This window comes from Embiotoca jacksoni, unplaced genomic scaffold (genome assembly GCF_022577435.1).
Source record: "Embiotoca jacksoni isolate LCO1_2020_lvr unplaced genomic scaffold, fEmbJac1.0.p SCAF_119, whole genome shotgun sequence".
NCBI classification, from domain to species: domain Eukaryota; kingdom Metazoa; phylum Chordata; class Actinopteri; family Embiotocidae; genus Embiotoca; species Embiotoca jacksoni.
The window spans coordinates 56,930-80,353 of NW_027185251.1; the positions used below are offsets into that span (position 1 = coordinate 56,930).

Consider the following 23,424-nt stretch of genomic DNA (forward strand, 5'->3'; position numbering starts at 1 on the left):
ACACACACACACACACACACACACACTCTCGCATACACACACACTGATGAGAGTGGAGCTGCTGGTCAACAGCATCAGGAGAAGTCCAGGCTTTAGTACCTCAGCGACACGTTATCATGCAGATCAGTGGACGACCTCAGATGACCTCAGACATCTCAGATGACCTCACATGACGTCACATGACCTCAGACCATCTCAGATGACCTCACATGACCTCAGACAATCTCAGACGACCTCACATGACCTCAGACCATCTCAGACGACCTCACATGATGTCACATGACCTCAGACCATCTCAGATGACCTCACATGACCTCACATGACCTCAGACCATCTCAGACGACCTCACATGACCTCACATGACCTCAGACAATCTCAGACGACCTCACATGACCTCAGACCATCTCAGACGACCTCACATGACCTCAGACCATCTCAGAGCTCACATGACCTCAGATAACCTCAGACGACCCCACTCCTCAATCTGATGGTTTTGCAGTCATGTTCCTTGAGCCGCTGACACCGGACTGACCCGGTGATACCAGTGACAGCGGGCTGAGTTAATAAAACACATTCAGATTACAACAATACAGGTGATAAAATCAGATCAGATAAACTCTGCTTCAGTTGGTCTTTTCTCTTCTAGCCAGTAACTGTCTTATATAATATGTATATAATATTTATAATATATATAATATATATAATATTTATAATGTTTATAATATATAATATATATTCATAATATATATAATAAAAATAATATATATAATGTTTATAATGTTTAAATTGTTAAATTGTCTCTCGCTCTGTCTCTATCTGTCTCTGTCTCTCTCTCTCACTCTCTCTCTCGCTCTCATCTGTCTGTCTCTGTCTCTCTCTGTCTGTCTCTCTGTCTCTGTCTGTCTCTGTCTCTCTCTGTCTGTCTGTCTGTCTGTCTGTCTGTCTGTCTGTCTCTCTGTCTGTCAGATCTTTGAGTGGTGGTATTTCAGGAAATATGGGACCTCCTTCATAGAGCAGGTGTCTGTGAGTCACCTGCGCCCCCTGCTGGGCGGAGTGGACAGCAGCTCTCCCAGCAGCTCCAGCACCAGCAATGGGGACGCCGACACCAACCGGCAGAGTGTTTCTGGTAAGTTATGATTTTTTTTATATGTTATTATATTTAGTGTTGAACAGCTCCACTCTGGAACCATCAGAGAAAACAGAGACACTTTGAATTATGACCTCAGAGTCGACAGTTTACATCACATCACCAGTGTCAATGTAAAAAAAATACAAATTATGCTTTTCTCACCTTCTACCAACAAGTCAGGTGATTAAAAAACATTTATGATAATTATCGAACAAAACAACATATTTAGAACAAGGTTTACCTATAAAATGTTCTCTATGTTATCTGCTGGTTTGAAGTGGTTCCTCTTCATCTCCCTGCTGCAGTCACACAGAACCTCTCTGGTTCTGCTGCAGTGACACGGAACCTCTCTGGTTCTGCTGCAGTCACACGGAACCTCTCTGGTTCTGCTGCAGTCACATAGAACCTCTCTCTTCAGTCAGTCCCTGCGGGATTTTGAGTTTTTTGTAATTTGTGGTTGTAGCACGTCTGGGCTACCGTGGGGGTTCCTCGGATATACAAACGACCCACTGAGCCACAAAGTTTGTTTTACGGTTCCTTTTACTCCTTCACACACACACACACTTGCTGCTCTCCCTTCCGGCGCTCTCCTGCCCTGCTTCCAAGTGTCCGTCCAGTCGCTGCCTTCCTTCCTCCTCACCAGGTCCTGCTCACTTATAAAGGAGAGAAACCAATCCCCTGATTCAGATCAGCTGCACCAATTATCCTTCTCCCGGCACCGTTCCCTGAACCACTCCTCCCACTCTCTACTCCCTGCAGCTGAGCTAACCACACCCCGTCACCACATACCCCCACCGCCCGACTTAGACTGGGGAGCCATCCGGCCTAACCTACTCCCTCCCCCAGAGAGCGGGAGAGGAAGTCAGCCACGATCATCTGCGCCCCGGCCTATGGACCACCTTGAAGTTAAAAGGCTGTAACACCAGATATCACCGAGTGATCCGGGCGTTGGTATCCTTGATGCGGTGGAGCCACTGGAGCGGAGCGTGGTCCGAACAGAGGGTGAATGAGCATCCCAGCAGGTAGTACCGCAGGGAGTCGACCGCCCACCGGATGGCCAGGCACTCCTTCTCCACTGTACTGTACCTGGCCTCCCTCTCCGACAGTTTCCGGCTGATGTAAAGGACGGGGCGGTCCACCCCCCGCACCTGCTGGGACAGAACGGCCCCCAGCCCTCTGTTCGATGCATCAGTCTGCACGGTAAAGGGAAGAGAGAAGTTAGGGGTGTGGAGAAGTGGTTCCCCACAGAGAGCCTGTTTTACCTTCTCAACCGCCCACTGGCACTGCTCCGTCCACTGGACCGGATCTGAGGCACCTTTCCGGGTCAGGTCGGTCAAGGGGCTGGTCAGTTCCGCGAAGTCCGGGATGAACCGTCTGTAATACCCAGCCAGCCCCAAAAACCGCTTCTCCTCTTTTTCCGATAGCAGCAGTCTTGTCCACCTGAGGGCGCACCTGCCCACCGCCCAAGTGGTACCCCAGATACCGTACCTCCCTCCGTCCAACTGCACACTTCCCTGGGTTGGCGGTGAGCCCAGCCTGCCTCAGGGACTCCAGCACTGCGCCCACCCGCTGCACATGCTCCGCCCAGGTGGTGCTGTGGATGATGACATCATCGAGGTAGGCGGCAGCATATGCAGCATGCGGACGCAGCACCCGGTCCATGAGGCGTTGGAAAGTGGCTGGGGCACCGAACAGCCCAAAGGGAAGTGTGGTGAATTGGTATAATCCAAACGGAGTGGAGAAGGCCGTTTTCTCCTTGGACTCTGGCGAGAAAGGAATCTGCCAGTAGCCCTTGGTTAAATCCAGTGTCGTGAAGAAACGTGCAGTGCCCAGCCGGTCCAGGAGTTCGTCGACCCGGAGCATTGGGTACTGTGATGGCCGTGTCCTTTTCATTTAAACTGTGCCATCTTAATAGGGGCTTCGCTTGATTCACACGTTAAACCGGTCCAAATCATAATGCTGCAGTCGCCGATTCAATTGTTTCATTTATTCTCACATTAATCAAAAAAGTTTACAAAACATTCTCGTTGTAACGTGAGGTCAAAGACTGTACCGATGCCCCTTCCTCACGTTTCCTCCATGTTTAGTGAAGAAGAACCAAAAACACAGTCCCCCTTCTCCCCTATCACAGCTGATAATCAACTGGCAACCAGCTGATAATCAGCTGACAATCATCTGGTCAATCACAACTAATACATACTAATTATTCAGCATATGCATTTCATCTTATTTCATAAGTCAAAAGAAAGATTTACATTACCTCAGTAAATAAGCAAATTCTAATATAATTTATCAACACAAAATATGGCTCTAACATTCCAGCCCCTAATTGCTTAAAAAAATAGCAATTACACAAATTAATAAATAGAGACAATATTCAAACCCACATAATCGTGTACTTCATTCCTTTTCAACATTCAGTGTCCATAGATGAAGTTCATCTTATAGTTCATGTATCAGGTTACTGTTACAAGTATCTGTCCAGCTACTCTTCTGTTTCGAGGAGCAGACAGAGTTTGTTGACAGGTCTCTGTACAACACTTGTTTTGGTTTTAACTAGGACACGGTGGACTAGTCCTTTACTTCCAGGCAGGGTCTTTAGAATCCGTCCTAGAACCCAGGAGTTCCTGGGAGCTGAATCATCTGCAATAACAACAAGGTCTCCGGGTAGAAAGTTCCTTTTAACTCTGTTCCACTTATTTCACTGTTGCATGATTGGAAGGTATTCTCGGACCCATCTTCTCCAGAAAAGATCAGCCAGATATTGTACTTGCCTCCATCTTCTTCTAGAGTACAGGTCATCCTTCTTGAATAGTCCAGAAGGCATGACAGGGTTAGTTTTGAGTAGAAGCAGATGATTCGGTGTCAGTGGTTCCACATCATTCAAGTCATTTGTTATTGTTGTGATGGATCTATCATTCATTATTGCTTCCACCTCACATAAGGCTGTTTGCAAGGCCTCATTATCCAGAACTTGTTCTCTTACCACAGAGCACAGAATTTTTTTGAGTGACTTAATGAGTCTTTCCCATGCACCTCCATGGTGAGCACCTGATGCCGGGTTAAATATCCACTTTATTCCTTCTTGGAGTAGATTCCTTTGGATTTTATCATGATTTAGTTCCTTTAATGATCGTTCAAGCTCCTTTTGTGCACCAACAACATTTGTACCTTGATCAGATCTGATGGTTTTTACAGTACCTCTACGACATAGAAATCTGCGTGTTGCATTAATGCAGGAGTTAGTGTCCAGGCTACTAGCCACCTCAAGATGGATTGCATGGCTGGTAAGGCAAATGAAGATTACACCCCACCGTTTTACATTGGTCCGACCTCGCCTTATTTCAAAAGGTCCAAAATAATTCATGCCAACTGAAGTGAAAGGTGGCAAATCTGACATCACATGGTCCTGTGGGAGATCTGCCACCTTTTGCTCTCCTACTTTAGACTGCATTCGTCTACAGAAAACACAGTTTCTGATGATTTTTCGTGCTGAAGAGTTTGCAGAGGACATGCAGTACTTTTTTCCTAGTTTTGAGAGCATATGATTTCTTCCAGAATGACCAATTTGGGTGTGTATGTGTCTTAGAATGGCTTCTGATATGTGGGATCTTTTGGGTAAGATTATGGGATTTTTAACGCTTACTGGCATAGCTGATCTGTTGATCCTTCCCCCCACTCTCAGGATATCTTGATCAAGGATTGGCTCCATCTTTAATATAGGGCTGTCTTTTCAGCAATGTTTTCCTCTTTCAAGGAGGGTAATGTCCTGTGTAAATTGTTGCCATTGTTCAAATGCAAGTATAGCCCTTTCTGCATTTTTCATATCTTCCACCGTCAGATCTGTACTGAATATCACTTTTAGGTTCATAGAGCGTTCCTTCAGTGATTTATCATCACTGGGCAGCAATCCAGAATTTGTCACCTTCATTCTTTGAGTGATCTCCAAAAGCAATCTTTTCAACTTCAGTATCCATGCTACAGCTTTTTTCAGGCTGTTCCAATCTGAGTAATACTCAATCAGTTTACTAGTGGGACTTTTTTCCTCCACCTTCACTGTGTTCGCAATCATATCCCTTTTCACTTCGGGATCATCTGGAGAGAGAGAACTTTGCAACATTATGCCTGGGTTCTTTGGCCACTGTGATTCCTCCTTTTGCAGAAATTCTGGTCCTTGTAGCCATCTCTTAGACTTCAGAAAAGGTTCAATGTTTAATCCCCGTGAAGCATCGTCTGCGGGATTTCGTTTGGAGTCCACATATCTCCATTGAGTATCATTCGACAAGTCATGAATGACAGTAATTCTATTGGCCACAAAGGTGTGGAATCTCCTGGTCTGATTGCCGATATATTTAAGTACAGACTGACTGTCGGTCCAAAAAATTGACTCTTGAAGATTTAGATGTAACTGAGCGTAACGTCCGATCAACTCGTACAGCTAAAGTGGCTGCTGTAAGCTCAAGTCTGGGGATGGTCATCTTTCTGAGGGGTGTTACTCTGGACTTTCCCATCACTAAAGCAACATGAACTGCCCCTGAACCGTTGACAAATCTGAGATAACTGGCAGTGCCAAACCCATGCTCAATGGCATCACAGAAGTGATGCAACTGTATTGTTTCCACTTGTCCAAAATCTACAAGTTTCAAACATCTACTGACCTGTAAATGTTTAAGTTGAGGCAGCTCAGTTAGTCATTTTTCATATGGTTTGGAGAGTTCAGCAGGAATTTTTGATTCCCATCCGCACTTGGCCTGGCAAAGATCTTGAAGAATCTGCTTTGCCTTTAGTACAAAAGGTGCAGCAAGACCTAATGGGTCGTAAACTGAACTGACAGTCGAGAGTATAGCTCGTCTTGTGAGAGATCTAGTTTTGATTGCTATCTGGAATCCAAATGTGTCATTTTCAATGTCCCAGGACATCCCAAGAGCCCTTTCCACAGGTAAGTTTTCTCTGTCCAGGTCAAGTTCTATAATTTGTTTGGCTTTGTGTTCATCTGGGATAGCAGCCAGGACCTCTCAACTAGCTCCCCAAGCTAACCCATTTTGTTAGCTTGAATCCTCCTTTAGCACAAAGCTCAGAGATTCTTAATGAGGTTAACAGCTTGCTTTTCTGTGGCCAGGGATTTAAGGCAGTCATCAACATAAATGTTTGATTGAATGGTATTAACTGCTGTGGCATCAAAGTTGTCCTTATTATCCTCTGCTGTTTTTTGTAGAGCAAAATTAGCACAACTGGGTGAAGAGACGGCCCCGAACAGATGAACTTTCATTCGGTATTGCTTTAAACTTTGGCTTGTGTCACCGTCTGGCCACCAAAGAAATCTTAGCAAGTTTGAATCTTCTTCATAAACACGAACTTGGTGGAACATTCCTTCAATATCTGCAATGATGGCAAACTGTTTCTGGCGGAGCCTCAGCAGAACACCAAGAAGTGAGTTGGCCAAGTCAGGTCCTTGTAAGAGTTGATTGTTGAGTGATGTTCCTTTGTATGAAGATGTACAGTCAAACACTACTCTGATTGTCTTCTTATGCTTGTGATACACCCCATGGTGGGGTATGGACCACACCTTGCCATCATTTGGATGAAGGTCCTTTGATGGCACCTTCTCTGCGTAGCCTTTGGCAATTACATCTTTCATGAAAGCCTTGTACCCTTCTGCATAAGGAGCATCTCTCTTGAATTTCCTGACAAGGTAATGTGCTCGCTGTTCCGCTATATGATAGTTGTTGGGCATGATGACATCTCTATTACGAAGTGGCAAAGGTAAGTAATGGTGATTATCTTTCAGTGTAGCCGCACTTGATACCAGCTGCATGAATTTGCGGTCTTCTACTGACATTTGAGGTTGTCCCTCATACTCGCTCTCTGGGAAATCATGGTGGTACTGGTTTACAAGAAGGTTTTCCAGTTGTTTAATTGAAATGCGGTTTACTGATGCCTCTGGCCTTCCAAATTTGTCCACAGCTGAAGATAAATTGAGCGCTCCATTTACCACCCATCCTAGGAGCGTTCTTACAGCGTATGGACCATTGCCTTGGCTATTTATGATTTGCCAGGGCTCCATAGCCTTTGGGACATCTACTCCAATTAAGAGTTCCACATCCACATCAATTTCTTGCACTTGTATTTCTTTCAAGTAAGGCCACCTGCTGAGGTCATTCTGAGAGAAAATATTCCCCTTTGTCACTGGTATCTTTGTTTGAGTGGATGTTTTATGTAGCTCAATAAAGTTTTTCCCATCCACATCGCCCACTTGTAGTCCAGTTATTTCATAACTATTGACTGGCTTGTTTTGACCCATTGTTTGCAAGTGAACTTTAGTTTTCCTTCCTGTCACATTGAGTTGTCTCATAAGATTCTCTGTACAAAATGTTGCTGTGCTGCCAGGGTCAAGAAATGCATAGCTTAACATTGTTTTGCTGCCTTTGGAAGCCTTTATTTGTACTGGTACTATTGAAAGCATGCAGTGTTTTCCAGCCCCGATATCCTCCTCTTCTTCCAATGGGACAAGAGTTCCACTTACAGATTTTTTTTGTCTGTTTGGTCCTTTTATCATATTCGAGCAAGATGGCGCCACGCTAGCGGCAGCCTGTTGCAGCAGCTCCCCTCCCCTTGTTATTAGTATTATTTGTATTTTTTAAGCCTTTCTCCTCTTCGGAGTTGTTGTTTTTTTCTTTCTCTCGTGTGTTAAGTTAACGGTCCGTAATGGACCGTAATTTTTCCACGTTTCTGGCTGGGGGCATTGTTATTGTTTACTCTCATGATCAGCTGATCGCGCTGAGTAGCCCTCTACTGCTGCTGCCCGGAGCGAGGCCTGAGATCCCCGTTGAACTTCGGAGAAGACGTCGGGGTTACAGAGCTGGAGCTAAGCTAAAGGCGGAAAGGAGGAAATATAAACCAGCGGTACCGGCGATCTTAATGGGGAACGTGAGGTCGTTGGCCAACAAGACGGACGAGCTCGGCGCGCTGGTAAAGACCCAGAGAGAGTACCGGGAGTGCAGCATCATGTGTTTCACCGAGACATGGCTGCACTCACATTTCCCGGACCACAGCGCGGCCGTACCGGCTTCAGGACCGTTCGGTGGGACGGAGACGTTGTTCGGAGCGGCAAGAAGAAAGGTGGAGGGATTGCAGTCTATGTGAACGAGAGGTGGTGCAATCCCGACCACGTGTGTGAAGGAACGTTTCTGTAGCCCGGACATTGAACTGCTAGCCGTGGGGATGCGCCCTTATTATTTACCGAGGGAGTTCACGTCCGCCATTGTTATCGCTGTTTACATTCCTCCATCAGCTGACGCAGAGGCAGCAGTGGACACCATCCACTCCACTGTGTCCAAACTTCAGACTCAGCATCCCGGTGCATTTTTGTTAGTTACTGGAGACTTTAACCAGTCTGGATAAAGTACTGCCAACTTTACACCAGTATGTGAACTGCCCCACCCGGAACAATAAAACTCTGGACCTACTGTATGCTAATGCCATGGATGCATTCAGTACTACTGCCCTTCCCCCCCTTGGTAGATCAGACCACAACCTGGTCCTGCTGACTCCCAAGTATGTCCCCCTGGTGCAGAGGCAGCCTGTAACCATCAGGACTGTGAGGAGGTGGACACAGGAGGCTAAAGACGCCCTGCAGGACTGCTTTGAGTCCACGGACTGGGACGTGCTGTGTGGACCACATGGGGAGGACATCAACAGCAGGACGGACTGTATCACAGAATACATCAAATTCTGTGAACACACCACCGTACCATCCCGGACTGTAAAATGCTTCCCCAACAACAAGCCGTGGATCACCAGTGACCTGAAAGTTCTTCTTAATAAGAAGAAAGCAGCCTTCAGGTCTGGGGACAGGGACAAGCTCAGGAGAGTGCAGCGCCACCTGAAGGAGAAGCTCAAGGAGTGCAAGGACTCCTACAGGAGGAAGCTGGAGGCCAAACTCCAGCAGAACAACGTGAGGGAGGTGTGGACCGGTATGAAGGAGATTACTGGGTTCAAGGGGAGAGAGAGACAACCAGGGGGAACCTGGAGAGGAACAACCAGAGGGAACCTGGAGAGGAACAACCAGGGGGAACTTGGAGAGGAACAACCAGGGGGAACCTGGAGAGGAACAACCAGGGGGAACCTGGAGAGGAACAACCAGGGGGAACTTGGAGAGGAACAACCAGGGGGAACCTGGAGAGGAACAACCAGGGGGAACCTGGAGAGGTCAAATGAACTAAACTGTTTCTTCAACAGGTTTAGTTCACCACCCTCATCTGTCTCCTCCACACCTCACACCTCCCAAACACCTCTGCTGCCTCCCTCCCTCCCCCCTCTGCGCCCCCTGGTGAACTGCATAGAGCCCTCAATCTCAAAGGGCTCTTCCTCCATCGACACGTCGACCCCCCCCCCCCCCCCCCCGCCCACACACACACACACACACCCCTCACCCCCCTCTCTGTGACGACTGGCCAGGTTAGGAGACAGCTGGAGAGAATCCACCAGCGCAAGGTTGCAGGACCTGACGGCATCAGCCCCGTGGTCCTGAAGACCTGCGCCGTCCAGCTGGCTGAGGTCCTACAACACCTCTTCAACCTGAGCCTGAAGCAGGAGGAGGTCCCGGTGCTGTGGAAGACGTCCTGTCTGGTTCCTGTCCCCAAGAAGACGACTCCATCTGGCCTCAACGACTACCGACCGGTTGCCCTCACATCTCATGTGATGAAGGTGCTGGAGAGGCTGGTCTTGGCCCACCTCAGGTCGCTGGTGAAATCTTCTCTGGACCCGCTGCAATTTGCGTACCAGCCTCATGTGGGAGTGGACGACGCCATCATCTACCTGCTGCAACGAGCTCAGTCTCACCTGGATGGAACCGGTGACTCTGTGAGAATCACTTTCTTTGATTTCTCCAGTGCATTCAACACCATCCAACCACTGCTGCTGAGTGAGAAGCTGAGGGTGGTGGGGGTGGACGCGCCCACTGTCTCCTGGATCAATGACTACCTGACAGGCAGACCACAGTTTGTCCGTCTGGGCAGTGTGCTGTCTGATACGGTGGTCAGTGGTACTGGAGCTCCACAGGGGACTGTTCTGTCTCCCTTTCTGTTCACCTTATACACAACTGACTTCCAGTACAACTCAGAGTCAAGACATCTGCAGAAGTTCTCTGATGACTCTGCAGTGGTCGGTGTATAAGGGATGGATGGAAGGATGAGTACAGGGCAGTAGTGGAGGACTTTGTGGAGTGGGCTGGTAGAAATCACCTGCTCCTGAACGTGGCCAAGACCAAAGAGATGGTGGTCGACTTCAGGAGGAAGACGACGGCTCTACAACCGCTGAGAGTTCTGGGAGACATGGTTGAGGAGTACAAGTACCTGGTGTCTCCATGACAACAGACTGAACTGGAAGACCAACATCAATGCTGTCTACAAGAAGGTGATGAGTCGACTCTTTTTCTTGAGGAAACTTCGATCCTTCAATGTGTGCAGCGAGATGTTGGAGATGTTCTACCAGTCTGTTGTGGCCAGTGCATTGTACTTCGCTGTGGTCTGCTGGGGGAGCAGCATTGGAGCCGGTGACACCAACAGACTTAACAAACTGGTTAAGAAGGCCGGCTCCATCATCGGCTACAAACTGGACAGTCTGGAAAAGGTGGTGGAGAGGAGGACGCTGAACAAACTATTATCCATATTGGATAATCCTGTCCACCCTCTCCACCACCTACTGCAGGGACAGAGGAGGACGTTCTCCAAAAGATTCCTCCAGCTCCGCTGTCACAAGGACAGATACAGGAGATCATTCCTGCCCACTGCAATAAGACTTTACAATAACTCACCTCTGACAAAATCCATCACAGTACAATAACACTGTTGACTGTGTTTCTTGGTTTGTTTGTATATTATATATATAGATATATACTGTACTGTATATATATATACATATATATATATATATATATATATATATATATGTTGACTGTGTTTCTTGGTTTGTTGTATATGATATATATAGATATATAATGTACTGTATATACTGTGCATTTTATATTTCATATTTATATTTTTTTACTGCTATTTACTGCTATTTTATTTTATTGCTTTTCTATTATTCTATTATTGTATTCTATTATTTTATTCTATTGTTTCTATTATTGTCTTATTGCTTCTGTATGTATGCTGCTGTAGCGAAAAAAATTTCCCCTCGGGGATTAATAAAGTAAATACATACATACATACATACATACATACATACACATACATATGGTTCATTCTCTGCAGGTTTGGCAATGTGTAGAATACTTGACAATGTTGGCATGTCATTCTTCTTTTGCAGGTTTTTCTCATGTGTCCCTTGGTTAGACAGCCAAAACATACGCCATTTTCTTTCAGCATATGCACTTTAACATTATGTGGTTGAGCCTTTAACGTTTCACATTCATCCAACAAGCGTTTGCCTGTACGGCAAATGCAACAACTGCCATTACGAATATTGACCAACAGGTTTTCAGGTTGTTGATTCCTCACTGCTTTAGTGTTCTTGATTCCAACTGCCACAGCAAAGCTACTACTTTTTCCTCTTTGTTTAGTTTGTTGATTGGAGTCTGCCGCCATGTTATTTTTTGGGATGGATCTCTTTGGCACTGAATCATGAATGTCACCAAAGAGAGGATCTTGCAGAATGCCAGCTTGTTTTTCAATAAATGCAACGAGGTCAGAGAATCTGGCCCTTTGTTGGGTTTTTTCCAAAAGCTCATATGCTGTGGTTCTCCACTTTTCTTTTAGCTTATATGGCAGTTTTGATACAATGATCATTAATGTAGACACAAGATCCAGTTCTTCAATGCTTTTTAATTCTTTCATAGCATTGCAACATCCTCTAAGGTAAAGGGCACATGCATGTAATGCATCTCCATCATCAGACTTAATGTTGCTCCAGTTGAGAGCTTCCTCCATGTATACATTTGCAATTTTCATTCTATCTCCAAAGTGGATTTTCAGAAGTCTTTGTGCCTCAGCATAGCCTCGGTTTGGTTCCATATGAAGGCAACTCCTCACTAGTTCCCTGGGCTGGCCTCTAGTATACTGTTCAGGATAGTAAAGTTTATCATCATCACTTGTTTTAGTTTCAATACCATACTTAAATGCTCACATGAATGTTTGAAAACTTAAAGGGTCACCATCAAATACGGGGATTTGTCTGGAGGGAAGTGAGGCTTGTTTATGCTGTAACACCAGTAGATCTGCAATTTCATTTTGTCTCTGGATCACAGTTAGCAGCTCTTTACTGTGACCACCAGAGTCTGTTTTGTTTCCTCAGAAGTGTCACTCCTTGGTTGATCCCATCCTCTCTGCCCTGGAGCCGGTTCAGAGGTATCTAATTTAGGTGGTTGATTTAATAATCTCTGAAGTGGTGTTTTAGGTACAGCACCCAATTCTGTGTATTTAACAGGGGAGGATTCTGGTTCCTCCACAGAGCCATGTTGCATATAGCTGTCAAAATATTCATTCATGCCTCCTTTACTGGTGCTGTAGGTTGACCTTCGGAGCCTTCATGAAGTGCAATAAGTTCAATAAGTATCTGGGGATCTGATGATGATGTTTTCCATAAATCCACTTCCATCAAGAATTTCTTAAATGTTTCCATTTTGGGCTCAAACCAGTCCATTTTCTCATTTTCCTTTATTTCTGCAGGTAAAAGCTTTTGGACAGCAGCATGAGCTTCTTTAAATTCATTGAGTATCTGTTATGAGGGGGGGGGGTGTTTTTCCAGGACCCAAATGCAAGCTCACAGACTCAAGGTTTCAAGTTCCAAAAATACAGTCTTTATTGTCCAAAAAACTACAAACCAAAAGGTGGCACCGAGCGTGTCCACTTTACGTCCAGTCGGGAGGGCAACTCAACCGACAGCTCCCCGGGGACACGGGTAACAGGGCAGCCGGCAGACCAGCGGAAGGGACGGCGTCAACAATCTTCCAAGCCGGGAGGGCAACTCCACCGACTGGTGATTTTGACGGGGATATCCGCAGGAGACACAGAGGCCGGAGGAACGGGAACAGGTACAGGACTGACGGAGAGCTGACGGAAGACGGACAGAGAGCAGACAGAGGACGGACGGGTGGCTAAACAAAAATGCACCCACAACCAGAGTTGTGCAGGGGCAGGTTACATATAGTCTGGGGAGGTGATCAGGGAGATGCAGCACACCTGCAGGTGGTGATCAGGGGTGAGTGGCTGCATCTGCTGGGACTGGTGAGGGGCGTGGCCATGGGAGGTGAGTGGCGTGGCCACAGACAAAAACAGGGGACACAGGAGGAGAGGTGATCGGGGGCAAAACGGAGGAAAAAACTGAACTCCTGACAGTATCATCTTAAATTGTTTCATGCCGCTTAACACCCTCTCAATATTTCCACCATCAGCAAGCAGTGATTTGAGTTCATTCATTTTACGTGTGCAAGCGCCCAACCTCCCTCTGCAACTTGCACTAAGAGTTTTTAACTCATTTTCCATATTTACACTCTCTTCAACCATCGCTCCTCTTCGTCATAAGGTTCACATTTTATTGATCACCTCCTTTCCTTTTCGTTCGTTTTCATCGGCACTTTAATTGCTTCTTAACAAACGCATTTGTCTCCGTTGCTTTTTATTTTTGACAGGTATCCACACATATCCTTATCCTATCATCCTTATGAGTTCACAGTTCATCTCATTCATTTGAGGTGTTGCTTTACTCATTGGTTTGATGCGTCTTGTTTTACTCACGGGCCTCCGCCTATGGATCGGGAAACTAGCTGGTTATTGCGCAATCGGTGCGCTCCGTCCGTGGAAGTTCCTTAACTTTCATTTATAGACATCCAGCGTAGATTCCAGTCATTGATGTATCAAAGAGTGCTTCTTCCAGCGGGCCCGGAGTCTTTGACTTTGTGATGGCCATGTCCTTTTCATTTAAACTGTGCCATCTTGATTCACACGTTAAACCGCTCCAATTCATAACGCTGCAGTCGCCGATTCAGTCGTTTCGTTTATTCTCACATTAATCAAAAAAGTTTACAAAACATTCTCGTTGTAACGTGAGGTCAAAGACTGTACCGATGCCCCTTCCTCACATTTCCTCCATGCTTGGTGAAGAAGAACCAAACAACTCAGTCCCCCTTCTCCCCTATCACAGCTGATAATCAGCTGGCAACCAGCTGATAATCAACTGACAATCATCTGGTCAATCACAACTAATACATACTAATTATTCAGCATATGCATTTCATCTTATTTCATAAGTCAAAAGAAAGATTTACATTACCTCAGTAAAAAAGCAAATTCTAATATAATTTGTTATCAACACAAAATATGGCTCTAACAGGTACACATCAAATCATGACACATCATTCACCCTGTGATAGTCCACACAGAACCGAATAGATCCATCCTTCTTGACAACAAGAACAATGGGGCTACACCAGGCACTGTTGGACTCTTCTATTACTCCCATCTCCAGCATAGCAGCCAATTCCCTCTGAACCATTTTTCTCTTGTGTTCAGGTAGCCTGTAGGGTCGCAACCGCACCGTCACGCCTGGAGACGTCTCAATGTTGTGCACTATGAGGTTCGTGCGTCCTGGCAGGAGGGAGAACACATCAGCAAACTGCTTCTGCAACTTGGCAACGTCTGTTCTCTGGGTCCCGAAGAGATGGGCGTCATAAGGGAGCGAGGCAGGATTGGTGGACTTTGGAACCTCTGGCCCCAGCTCCTCTCTCAGATACCACAGACACCAGAGAAACAGACTCCGCCTCTCTCCATGCTTTTAAAAGGTTGAGGTGGTAGAGCTGTGTAGCTCCGCCCCTGTCAGATCGCACCACCTCATAGTCAACGTCCCCTACTCGTCGTGTGACCACAAAGGGCCCTTGCCACTTGGCGAGGAGTTTCAAGCTGGAAGAAGGAAGCAATACAAGTACCTTTTCTCCCGGTGCGGTGTGAATTGCCTCAGCTTGGCCCCTCTGTTGTACAGCCATTGTTGACATTCCTGGGCCTGGAGCAAATTCTCACGTGACATCCGACCCAGTGTGTGGAGTTTTGCTCACGGGTCCAGGCTCACAGGTCCAGGACGTATTGAATTTAATTTTTCCCGGGGCTCGGACCCTCCTCCCAGTTTTCTTTAAGCAGGTCGAGCACCCCTCGTGGTTTCCTGCCAAACAGCAGTTCAAAGGGAGAAAATCCCGTAGAGGTCTGGGGGACCTCCCGCACTGCAAACAACAGAGGATCAAGCCATTTATCCCAATTACGTTCATCGTCATGTATAAATTTACGAATCATGGACTTTAAAGTCTTATTCAGATGCTCCAGAAGACCGTCAGTCTGTGGGTGATAAACACTGGTCCGAATAGACTTAATGCCCAGTAATCCATAAAGTTCTCTCAGTGTTCGTGACATGAACTGGGTGCCCTGGTCAGTCAGAATCTCTTTCGGGATTCCGACTTGGGAGATGACGTGAAACAGAGCCTGCGCAACACTCTTTGCAAAAATGCTGCGCAACGGCACTGCCTCGGGATATCGTGTTGCGTAATCCACTAGGACTAACACAAAGCGATAGCCCTGTGTGCTCCGGTGAAATGGCCCGATGAGGTCCATGCCAATACGGTCAAATGGGACCTCCATCAAGGGTAGAGGATGTAAAGGCACCCTTGGAATGACCGGCTGGTTTACCAGCTGACATTCCGGGCAAGATGCACACCAACGGCGCACATCCCCCCGGATGCCCGGCCAGTATAACCGGGCCATTAGCCGGTCCAGAGTTTTATCATATCCCATGTGGCCAGCCATCTGGTTATAGTGAGCAGCCTGGAAAATCATTTCCCGACGGCTTTTTGGCACCAACAACTGGGTGTTTTCTTGACCTGTTTGAGTGTCACGACTCACTCTATACAGTCTGTCCCTAATCAATGAAAAGTGCAGATATGACGGCGCTGCGTCAGGGTGCACCAGCTGACCATCAATTCTTATCACTTGGTCAAAGGCGATGCGTAGAGTATCGTCCCGAGACTGCTCAAGTGGAAAATCCTCCATGGAGCGTAATTTCGTTGCCTCGATCATCACCCGGCAGAGAGTGCTGGGGCTGGCCGCTCCCGAGGAATCAGGGAACCGGGGGGGTGTTATTACCCGTGGAGCCGGCAGGGCCCAGGCCGCCCGAGGCTGTGGGATCCTCCTCCGCGGCACGGGAATCGGTCGGGCTGCCACCAGCGGCCGACCACCATCCCCCTGCCCGCCTGGATGAACCACGAGGTGATCTTCGGCCAGGGTGATGGCAGCCTCTAGCGTCATCGGACGGTGGCAGCAGACCCATGCCACGGTCCTGGCTGGCAGCCCCGCCGTGAACTGCTCCACCACAATTTTGTCCACCACCGCCGGCGCTCCTCCGGCGTTCTCTGGCTGCAGCCATCTGGTCGCCGAGTCCCTCAGCTGCTGAGCGTAGGGGAATGGCCGGTCCCCAGGCCCCAGCTTAGCCTCCCGGAAGTTTCTCCGGTGGTCTTCAGGGGACAGGCCTCGCCGGTCCATAATGGCCCTCTTTACATCCCTGTAGATGTGTCTGGCCCCGGGTGGCAGCCCCAGGGCCGCCGTCTGCGCCTCCCCAGTCAGCAGAGGAAAGAGTCGGACTGCCCACTCCACCGCCGGCCAGGCACACGCCCCCGCCGTTGCCTCGAACATCTCAAGGAATGCCTGTACCTCGTCTGCCGGCATCATCTTAGGCATTGCCACCCCTGTAAAGGGCACCGGCGCCGGTGGGGCCGCTGCGGGCCGGCCCGCGAGCTGGTCCCAGGCGCGGGTCTGTCGCTCTGTTTGCACCTGCAGCGCCCCCAGAAGCTGGTGGTTTGCCTCCACCTGGTCGTGCTGCATTGCCGCGATCCCGCCCAGCATCTGCCCCAGCGCAACGATCGGCTGCATGGGTGTTTCACTCTGCTGTCCGCCTGTCTCCATGCCCTTACATTGGGCACCAGTGTAGCACGTCTGGGCTACCGTGGGGATTCCTCGGCGATACAAACGACCCGCTGAGCCACAAAGTTCATTTTACGGTTCCTTTTATTCCTTCACACACACACACACACTTGCTGCTCTCGCTTCCGGCGCTCTCCTGCCCTGCCTCCGAGCGTCCGTCTAGTCGCTGCCTTCCTTCCTTCTCACCAGGTCCTGCTCACTTATAAAGGAGAAACCAATCCCATGATTCAGATCAGCTGCGCCAATTATCCTTCTCCCAGCACCGTTCCCTGAACCACTCCATCACTCTCTCCCCCCCTGCAGCTGAGCTAACCACACCCCGCCCCCACAGTGGTGTTTTAAACGATTCCTCTTCTCTTCTCTTCTCTTCTCTTCTCTTCTCTTCTCTTCTCTTCTCTTCTCTTCTCTTCTCTTCTCTTCTCTTCTCTTCTCTTCTCTTCTCTTCTCTCATCTTCCTCCTCCTCCTCTCCTTACCTCCTCTTTTCTTCTGTCTGTCTCTCCTGCAGAATGTAAAGTTTGGAGAAATCCGCTGAATTTATTTCGTGGAGCCGAATATAATCGGTGAGTAACACAAGGAGACCTCCTTTCTGTTCTCCCTTTAATCTGTCTTCTCCTGTCTAATCTTCTCATGTTCCCATGTTCTCATATTTTCAAATGTTCTCGTTCTCATGTTCTCTAATGTTCTCATGTTCTCTTATGTTCTCTCATGTTCTCTTATGTTCTCTCTCATGTTCTCTTGTGTTCTCTCATGTTCTTTCATGTTCTCTTATGTTGTCATGTTTTCTCATGTTCTCGTTCTAATGTTCTCGTTCTCTCTTGTGTTCTCATGTTTTCTCACGTTCACATGTTCTCATTCTTGTGTTCTCTAATGTTCTCGTACTCATTTTCTCATGTTCTCATGTTCTCGCATGTTCTCATTTTCTCTCTTATGTTCTCTTGTACTCATGTTCTCATTCTCTCATGTTCTTTCTCATGTTCTCATGTTCTCTCTGATGTTCTCTCATGTTTTTATGTTCTCTCATGTTCTCATGTTTCATGCTCTCTCTTCTCCCTCTTGTTTGTCTTCTTTATTTGTATTTTACACCACTTTTTAATATCTTCCCACTCTATCATGTCTCGTCTCCTTTGTCTTCATGTTATTGTTAAATCTATTTTGCCTTTCTATAATTTCTATGATTTCTATAATTATATGATTTCTTTCCTGCCCTCTGCTTTCTCCTGGTCAGCCTGAGTTCTCTGTCGTCCTTTAGTTTTCTGCCTCGTGTTCATCTCTGTTGCTGCTGTTCATCTTCCTCCACTAACGATTCTCCTGCTGTAGTTCAGAGACGTCTCCTGTTCCTTTCACCTTCTTCAGCTGCTTCCATTTAGATAATCATGTTTTATCCTAATTGTGTGTTATTGTGTGTGTGTGCTGGTGTTCAGGTATACCTGGGTGACGGGTCGAGAGCCGCTGACGTACTACGACATGAACCTGTCAGCACAGGACCACCAAACCTTCTTCACCTGTGACTCAGACCACCTGCGGCCGGCTGACGCCAGTAAGGAAGCACTGGAACATGTGAACATACGTGTGTCTGGATTCATGTGCCCAGCTGGTCACATGACCCCGCTGACATGATGAATACTGTGTGTGTGTGTGTGTGTGTGTGTGTGTGTGTGTGTGTGTGTGTGTGTGTGTGTTTGTTTGTGTGTGCTTGTCAGTCATGCAGAAGGCGTGGAGAGAGAGGAACCCACAGGCTCGCATCTCTGCAGCACACGAAGCTCTTGAGCTCGAAGAGTGAGTCTTCTTCTCTTTTAGACAACTCTTCTGACACTGACTGATGTATACTAATATCTAATATAATATAATATATAATGTGATATATAATAATTTATAATATAATATATAATGAGAGTTATACATAATAATATATTATATGATGCATGATAAGAATCATATATAATAATATGTAATAAGAATGATATACACTCCCCGGCCACTTTATTAGGTACACCTTGCTGGTACCGTTGGACCCTTTTGCCTTCAGAACTGCTTAATTCTTAATTCTTGGTGTCGAAGATTCAACAAGCTGCTGGAAACATTCCTCAGAGGTTTTGCTTCATTTTCACATGATAACATCACAGTTGCTGCAGATTTGTTGGCTGCACATCCGTAATGTGAATCTCCCGTTGCACCACATCCCAAAGCTTCTATTAGATGGAGATGTGGTGACCGTGGAGGCCGTTGGAGTCCAGTGAACTCATCATCATGTTCCAGAAACCAGTTTGAGATGATTTGATCTTTGTGACGTGGTGCGTTATCCTGCTGGAAGCAGCCATCAGGAGACGGTCCACTGAGGACATAAAGGGACGGACACGGTCAGCAGCAATACTCAGGTAGGCTGTGGTGTTTACATGATGCTCAGCTGGTACTAAGGACCCAAAGTGGGACAAGAAAATATCCCTCCACCATCCCTCCACCACCACACCACCACCACCACCAGCCTGAACCGCTGATACCAGGCAGGATGGATCCACGCTTTCATGTCGTTGATGCCAAACTCTGACGACCATCTGAATGTGGCAGCAGAAATCCAGACTCATCAGACAAAGACGTTACTCCGATCTTCTCCTGTCCAATGAGCCGGTGTGAATCCAGCCTCAGTTTGCTGTTGTTAGCTGACAGGAGGACCCGGTGGTCTTCTGCTGCTGGAGTCCGTCTGCTTCAAGCTTCCACGTGTTGTTCAGATCTTCTGCATACCTCTCGTGGAACAAGTGCTTATTGGAGTTGCTGTTTCCTTCTATCATCTCCAACCAGTCTGGCTGACCTCCTCTGACCTCTGACCTCTGGCATTAACGAGGCATCTTCGCCCAGAGAACTGCGGCTCACTGGATATTTTCTCTTTGTCGGACCGTTCTCTGTAAAGCTAGAGATGGTTGTTGGTGAAAATCCCTGTAGATCATCAGTTAGTGAAATACTCAGACCAGCCCATCTGGGTCCAACAACATGCCACCTTCAAATCACTTAAATCACCTTTCTTATCTGTTCTGATGCTCCGTTTGACCTTCAGCAGCTCGTCTTCACCGTGTCTACATGCCTCAATGCATTGAGTTGCTGCCATGTGATTGGCTGATTAAATATTTGCATTAACGAGCAGTTGAACAGGTGTACCTAATAAAGTGGCCTGTGAGTATATAATAATATGTAATACGAGTGATATATAATATAATGTGTGATGATGGTGGTATCCAGTGAAGCACTCTGTCCTGGAGGATGACAGAATGATAAATTCATGTTCAGGAGCTCCAACCATGAATCTGCTGCTTGTGTTACTTCCTGTCATACGTTATAATGTAGACAAAACTCTTCAACACACAGTGAAACACAATAATATCTCAAGTTGTTACAGATGTTTTTGTTTGTTTGAACCACCTATGATTCGACCGTTTATGTCTTTTAATCTAGACGTGAGGAATTGAATCAATAAGGATTCTTTGATTTGAAGTGTGTTAATGCAGCAGGTCTGAATGTTCAACATATGAAGGCAGAAGTTCACCTCATGATTTATTCATGCAGCACATTTGTTTTTCTTTCTTTTAATCATCGTATGATCACATCCAGATTTCTTTCTACTTCATCCTTCAGACAGGAAGAGAGCTGCATGTTGTCATGTTCTATGTATTCTATGTGTTCTACGTGTTATAGATGTTCTACGTGGTCTACGTGTTATAGATGTTCTACATGTTATGAATGTTCTACGTGTTCTACATGTTCTGTGTTCTACGTATTCTACATGTTCTACGTGTTATAGATGTTCTACGTGTTCTAGGTGTTATAGATGTTCAACATGTTGTAGATGTTCTCCATGTTATAGATGTTCTACGTGGTCTATGTGTTATAGATGTTCTACATGTTCTATGTGTTATAGATGTTCTACGTGTTCTATGTGTTATAGATGTTCTACGTGTTATAGATGTTCTAGTTGGTCTACGAGTTATAGATGTTCTACGTGTTCTATGTATTCTACGTGTTCTATGTTTTATAGACGTTCTACATGTTCTACGTGTTCTAGGTGTTATAGATGTTCTACATGTTTTACGTGTTCTACATGTTCTACGTGTTATAGATGTTCTACATGTTCTAAATGTTCAACGTGTTCTATATGTTATAGATGTTTTACGTGTTCTACGTGTTATCGATGTTCTACGTGTTCTACGTGTTATCGATGTTCTACGTGTTATAGATGTTCTAGGTGGTATAGATGTTCTACGTGTTATAGAAGTTCTTCGTGGTCCACGTGTTAGATGTTCTACGTGTTCTATGTGTTATAGATGTTCTACGTGTTCTACGTATTCTACGTGGTCTACGTGTTATAGATGTTCTACGTGTTATAAATTTTCTACGTGTTCTACGTTATAGATGTTCTACGTGTTCTACAGGTTCTATGTGTTCTACAGGTTCTATGTGTTCTACGAGTTATATGTGTTACGTGTTTTACATGTTCTATGTGTTCTACATGTTCTACGTATTCTACATGTCCTACGTGTTCTGTGTTATAGATGTTCTACTTGTTCCACGCATTCTACATGTTCTACGTGTTCTACATGTTACAGATGTTCTACATGTTCTGGATGTTCTACGTATTGTACGTGTTATAGATGTTCTACGTGTTCTACGTATTCTACATGTCCTACGTGTTCTACATGTTATAGATGTTCTACTTGTTCCACGCATTCTAAATGTTCTACATGTTCAAGATGTTCTACGTATTGTACGTGTTATAGATGTTCTATGTGTTCTACGCATTCTACATGCTCTACGTGTTCTATGTTATAGATGTTCTATGTGTTCTACGTGTTATAGATGTTCTATGTGTTCTACGTGTTATAGATGTTCCACGTGTTGTAGATGTTCTACGTGGTCTACATGTTCTACATGTTCTACGTGTTATAGATGTTCTACGTGTTCTAAATGTTCTACGTGTTCCATGTGTTATAGATGTTTTACGTGTTCTACGTTTTATCGACGCTCTACGTGTTCTACGTGCTCTGTGTTCTATATGTTATAGATGTTCTACGTGTTCTACGTATTCTACGCATTCCACATGTTCTACGTGTTCCAGATGTTCTACATGTTCTATGTGTTCTAGATGTTCTACATGTTCTAGATGGTCTACGTATTCTACATGTTATAGATGTTCTACGTGGTCTTCGTGTTATAGATGTTCTACGTGTTCTACATGTTCTGCATATTCCACATGTTCTACGTGTTATAGATGTTCTACGTGTTATAGATGTTCTACGTGTAGTAGATGTTCTACGTGGCCTACGTGTTCTACGCATTCTACATGCCCTACGTGTTCTATGTTATAGATGTTCTGTGTTCTACGTGTTCCAGATGTTCTGTGTTCTACATGTTCAAGATGTTCTACGTATTGTACGTGTTATAGATGTTCTATGTGTTCTACGCATTCTACATGCTCTACGTGTTCTATGTTATAGATGTTCTATGTGTTCTATGTGTTATAGATGTTCCACGTGTTGTAGATGTTCTACGTGGTCTACATGTTCTACATGTTCTACGTGTTATATATGCTCTATGTGTTCTACGTGTTCTACGTGTTCTGTTATAGATGTTATACGTGTTATAGATGCTCTACGTGTTCTGTGTTCTATGTGTTATATATGTTCTACGTGTTCTAAGTGTCATAGATGTTCCACGTGTTTTACATGTTCTATGTGTTCTACATGTTCTACGTATTCTACGTGTCCTACATGTTCTACGTGTTATAGATGTTCTACTTGTTCCACGCATTCTACATGTTCTACGTGTTCTATGTATTCTACATGTTCAACGTGTTATAGATGTTCTACGTGTTATAGATGTTCTACGTGTAATAGATGTTCTACGTGGCCTACGTGTTATAGATGTTCTACATGTTCTGTGTTAGAGATGCTCTACGTGTTCTACGTGTTGTATGTGTTATAGATGTTCTACGTGTTCTACATATTCTGTGTTCTACATTTTCTACGAGTTATATATGTTCTACGTGTTCTACATGTTCTACGTATTCTACGTGTTCTACATATTCTACGTGTCCTGTGTTCTACTTGTTATTTATGTTCTACGTGTTCTACGCATTCTACATGCTCTATGTGTTCTACGTGTTATAGATGTTCTACATGTTCTACGTGTTATAGATGTTCTACGTGTTATATATGCTCTATGTGTTCTATGTGTTCTACATGCTCTACGTGTTCTACGTGTTATAGATGTTCTACGTGTTATCGATGTACTACGTGGTCTGCGTGTTATAGATGTTCTACGAGTTCTACGTGTTATAGCTGTTCTTCATG

The 23,424-nt window shown here is 45.7% G+C and overlaps 1 protein-coding gene across 4 annotated transcripts in view; it reads left to right on the forward strand.

Moving 5' to 3' along the window:
- LOC138194957 (suppressor of tumorigenicity 7 protein homolog) overlaps nt 1-23,424 on the forward strand; it is a 64,662-nt gene that overhangs the window by 29,241 nt on the left and 11,997 nt on the right. For 3 of the 4 annotated variants that reach the window (XM_069144007.1, XM_069144009.1, XM_069144008.1), the window contains exons 3-6: nt 967-1,126; nt 17,595-17,649; nt 18,511-18,626; nt 18,790-18,865. In XM_069144007.1, coding sequence (XP_069000108.1) covers nt 967-1,126; nt 17,595-17,649; nt 18,511-18,626; nt 18,790-18,865 — 407 coding nt within the window. Of the gene's footprint in view, nt 1-966; nt 1,127-12,857; nt 13,164-17,594; nt 17,650-18,510; nt 18,627-18,789; nt 18,866-23,424 lie in introns of those variants that run through there. The other variant, XM_069144006.1, reaches the window with a different exon arrangement.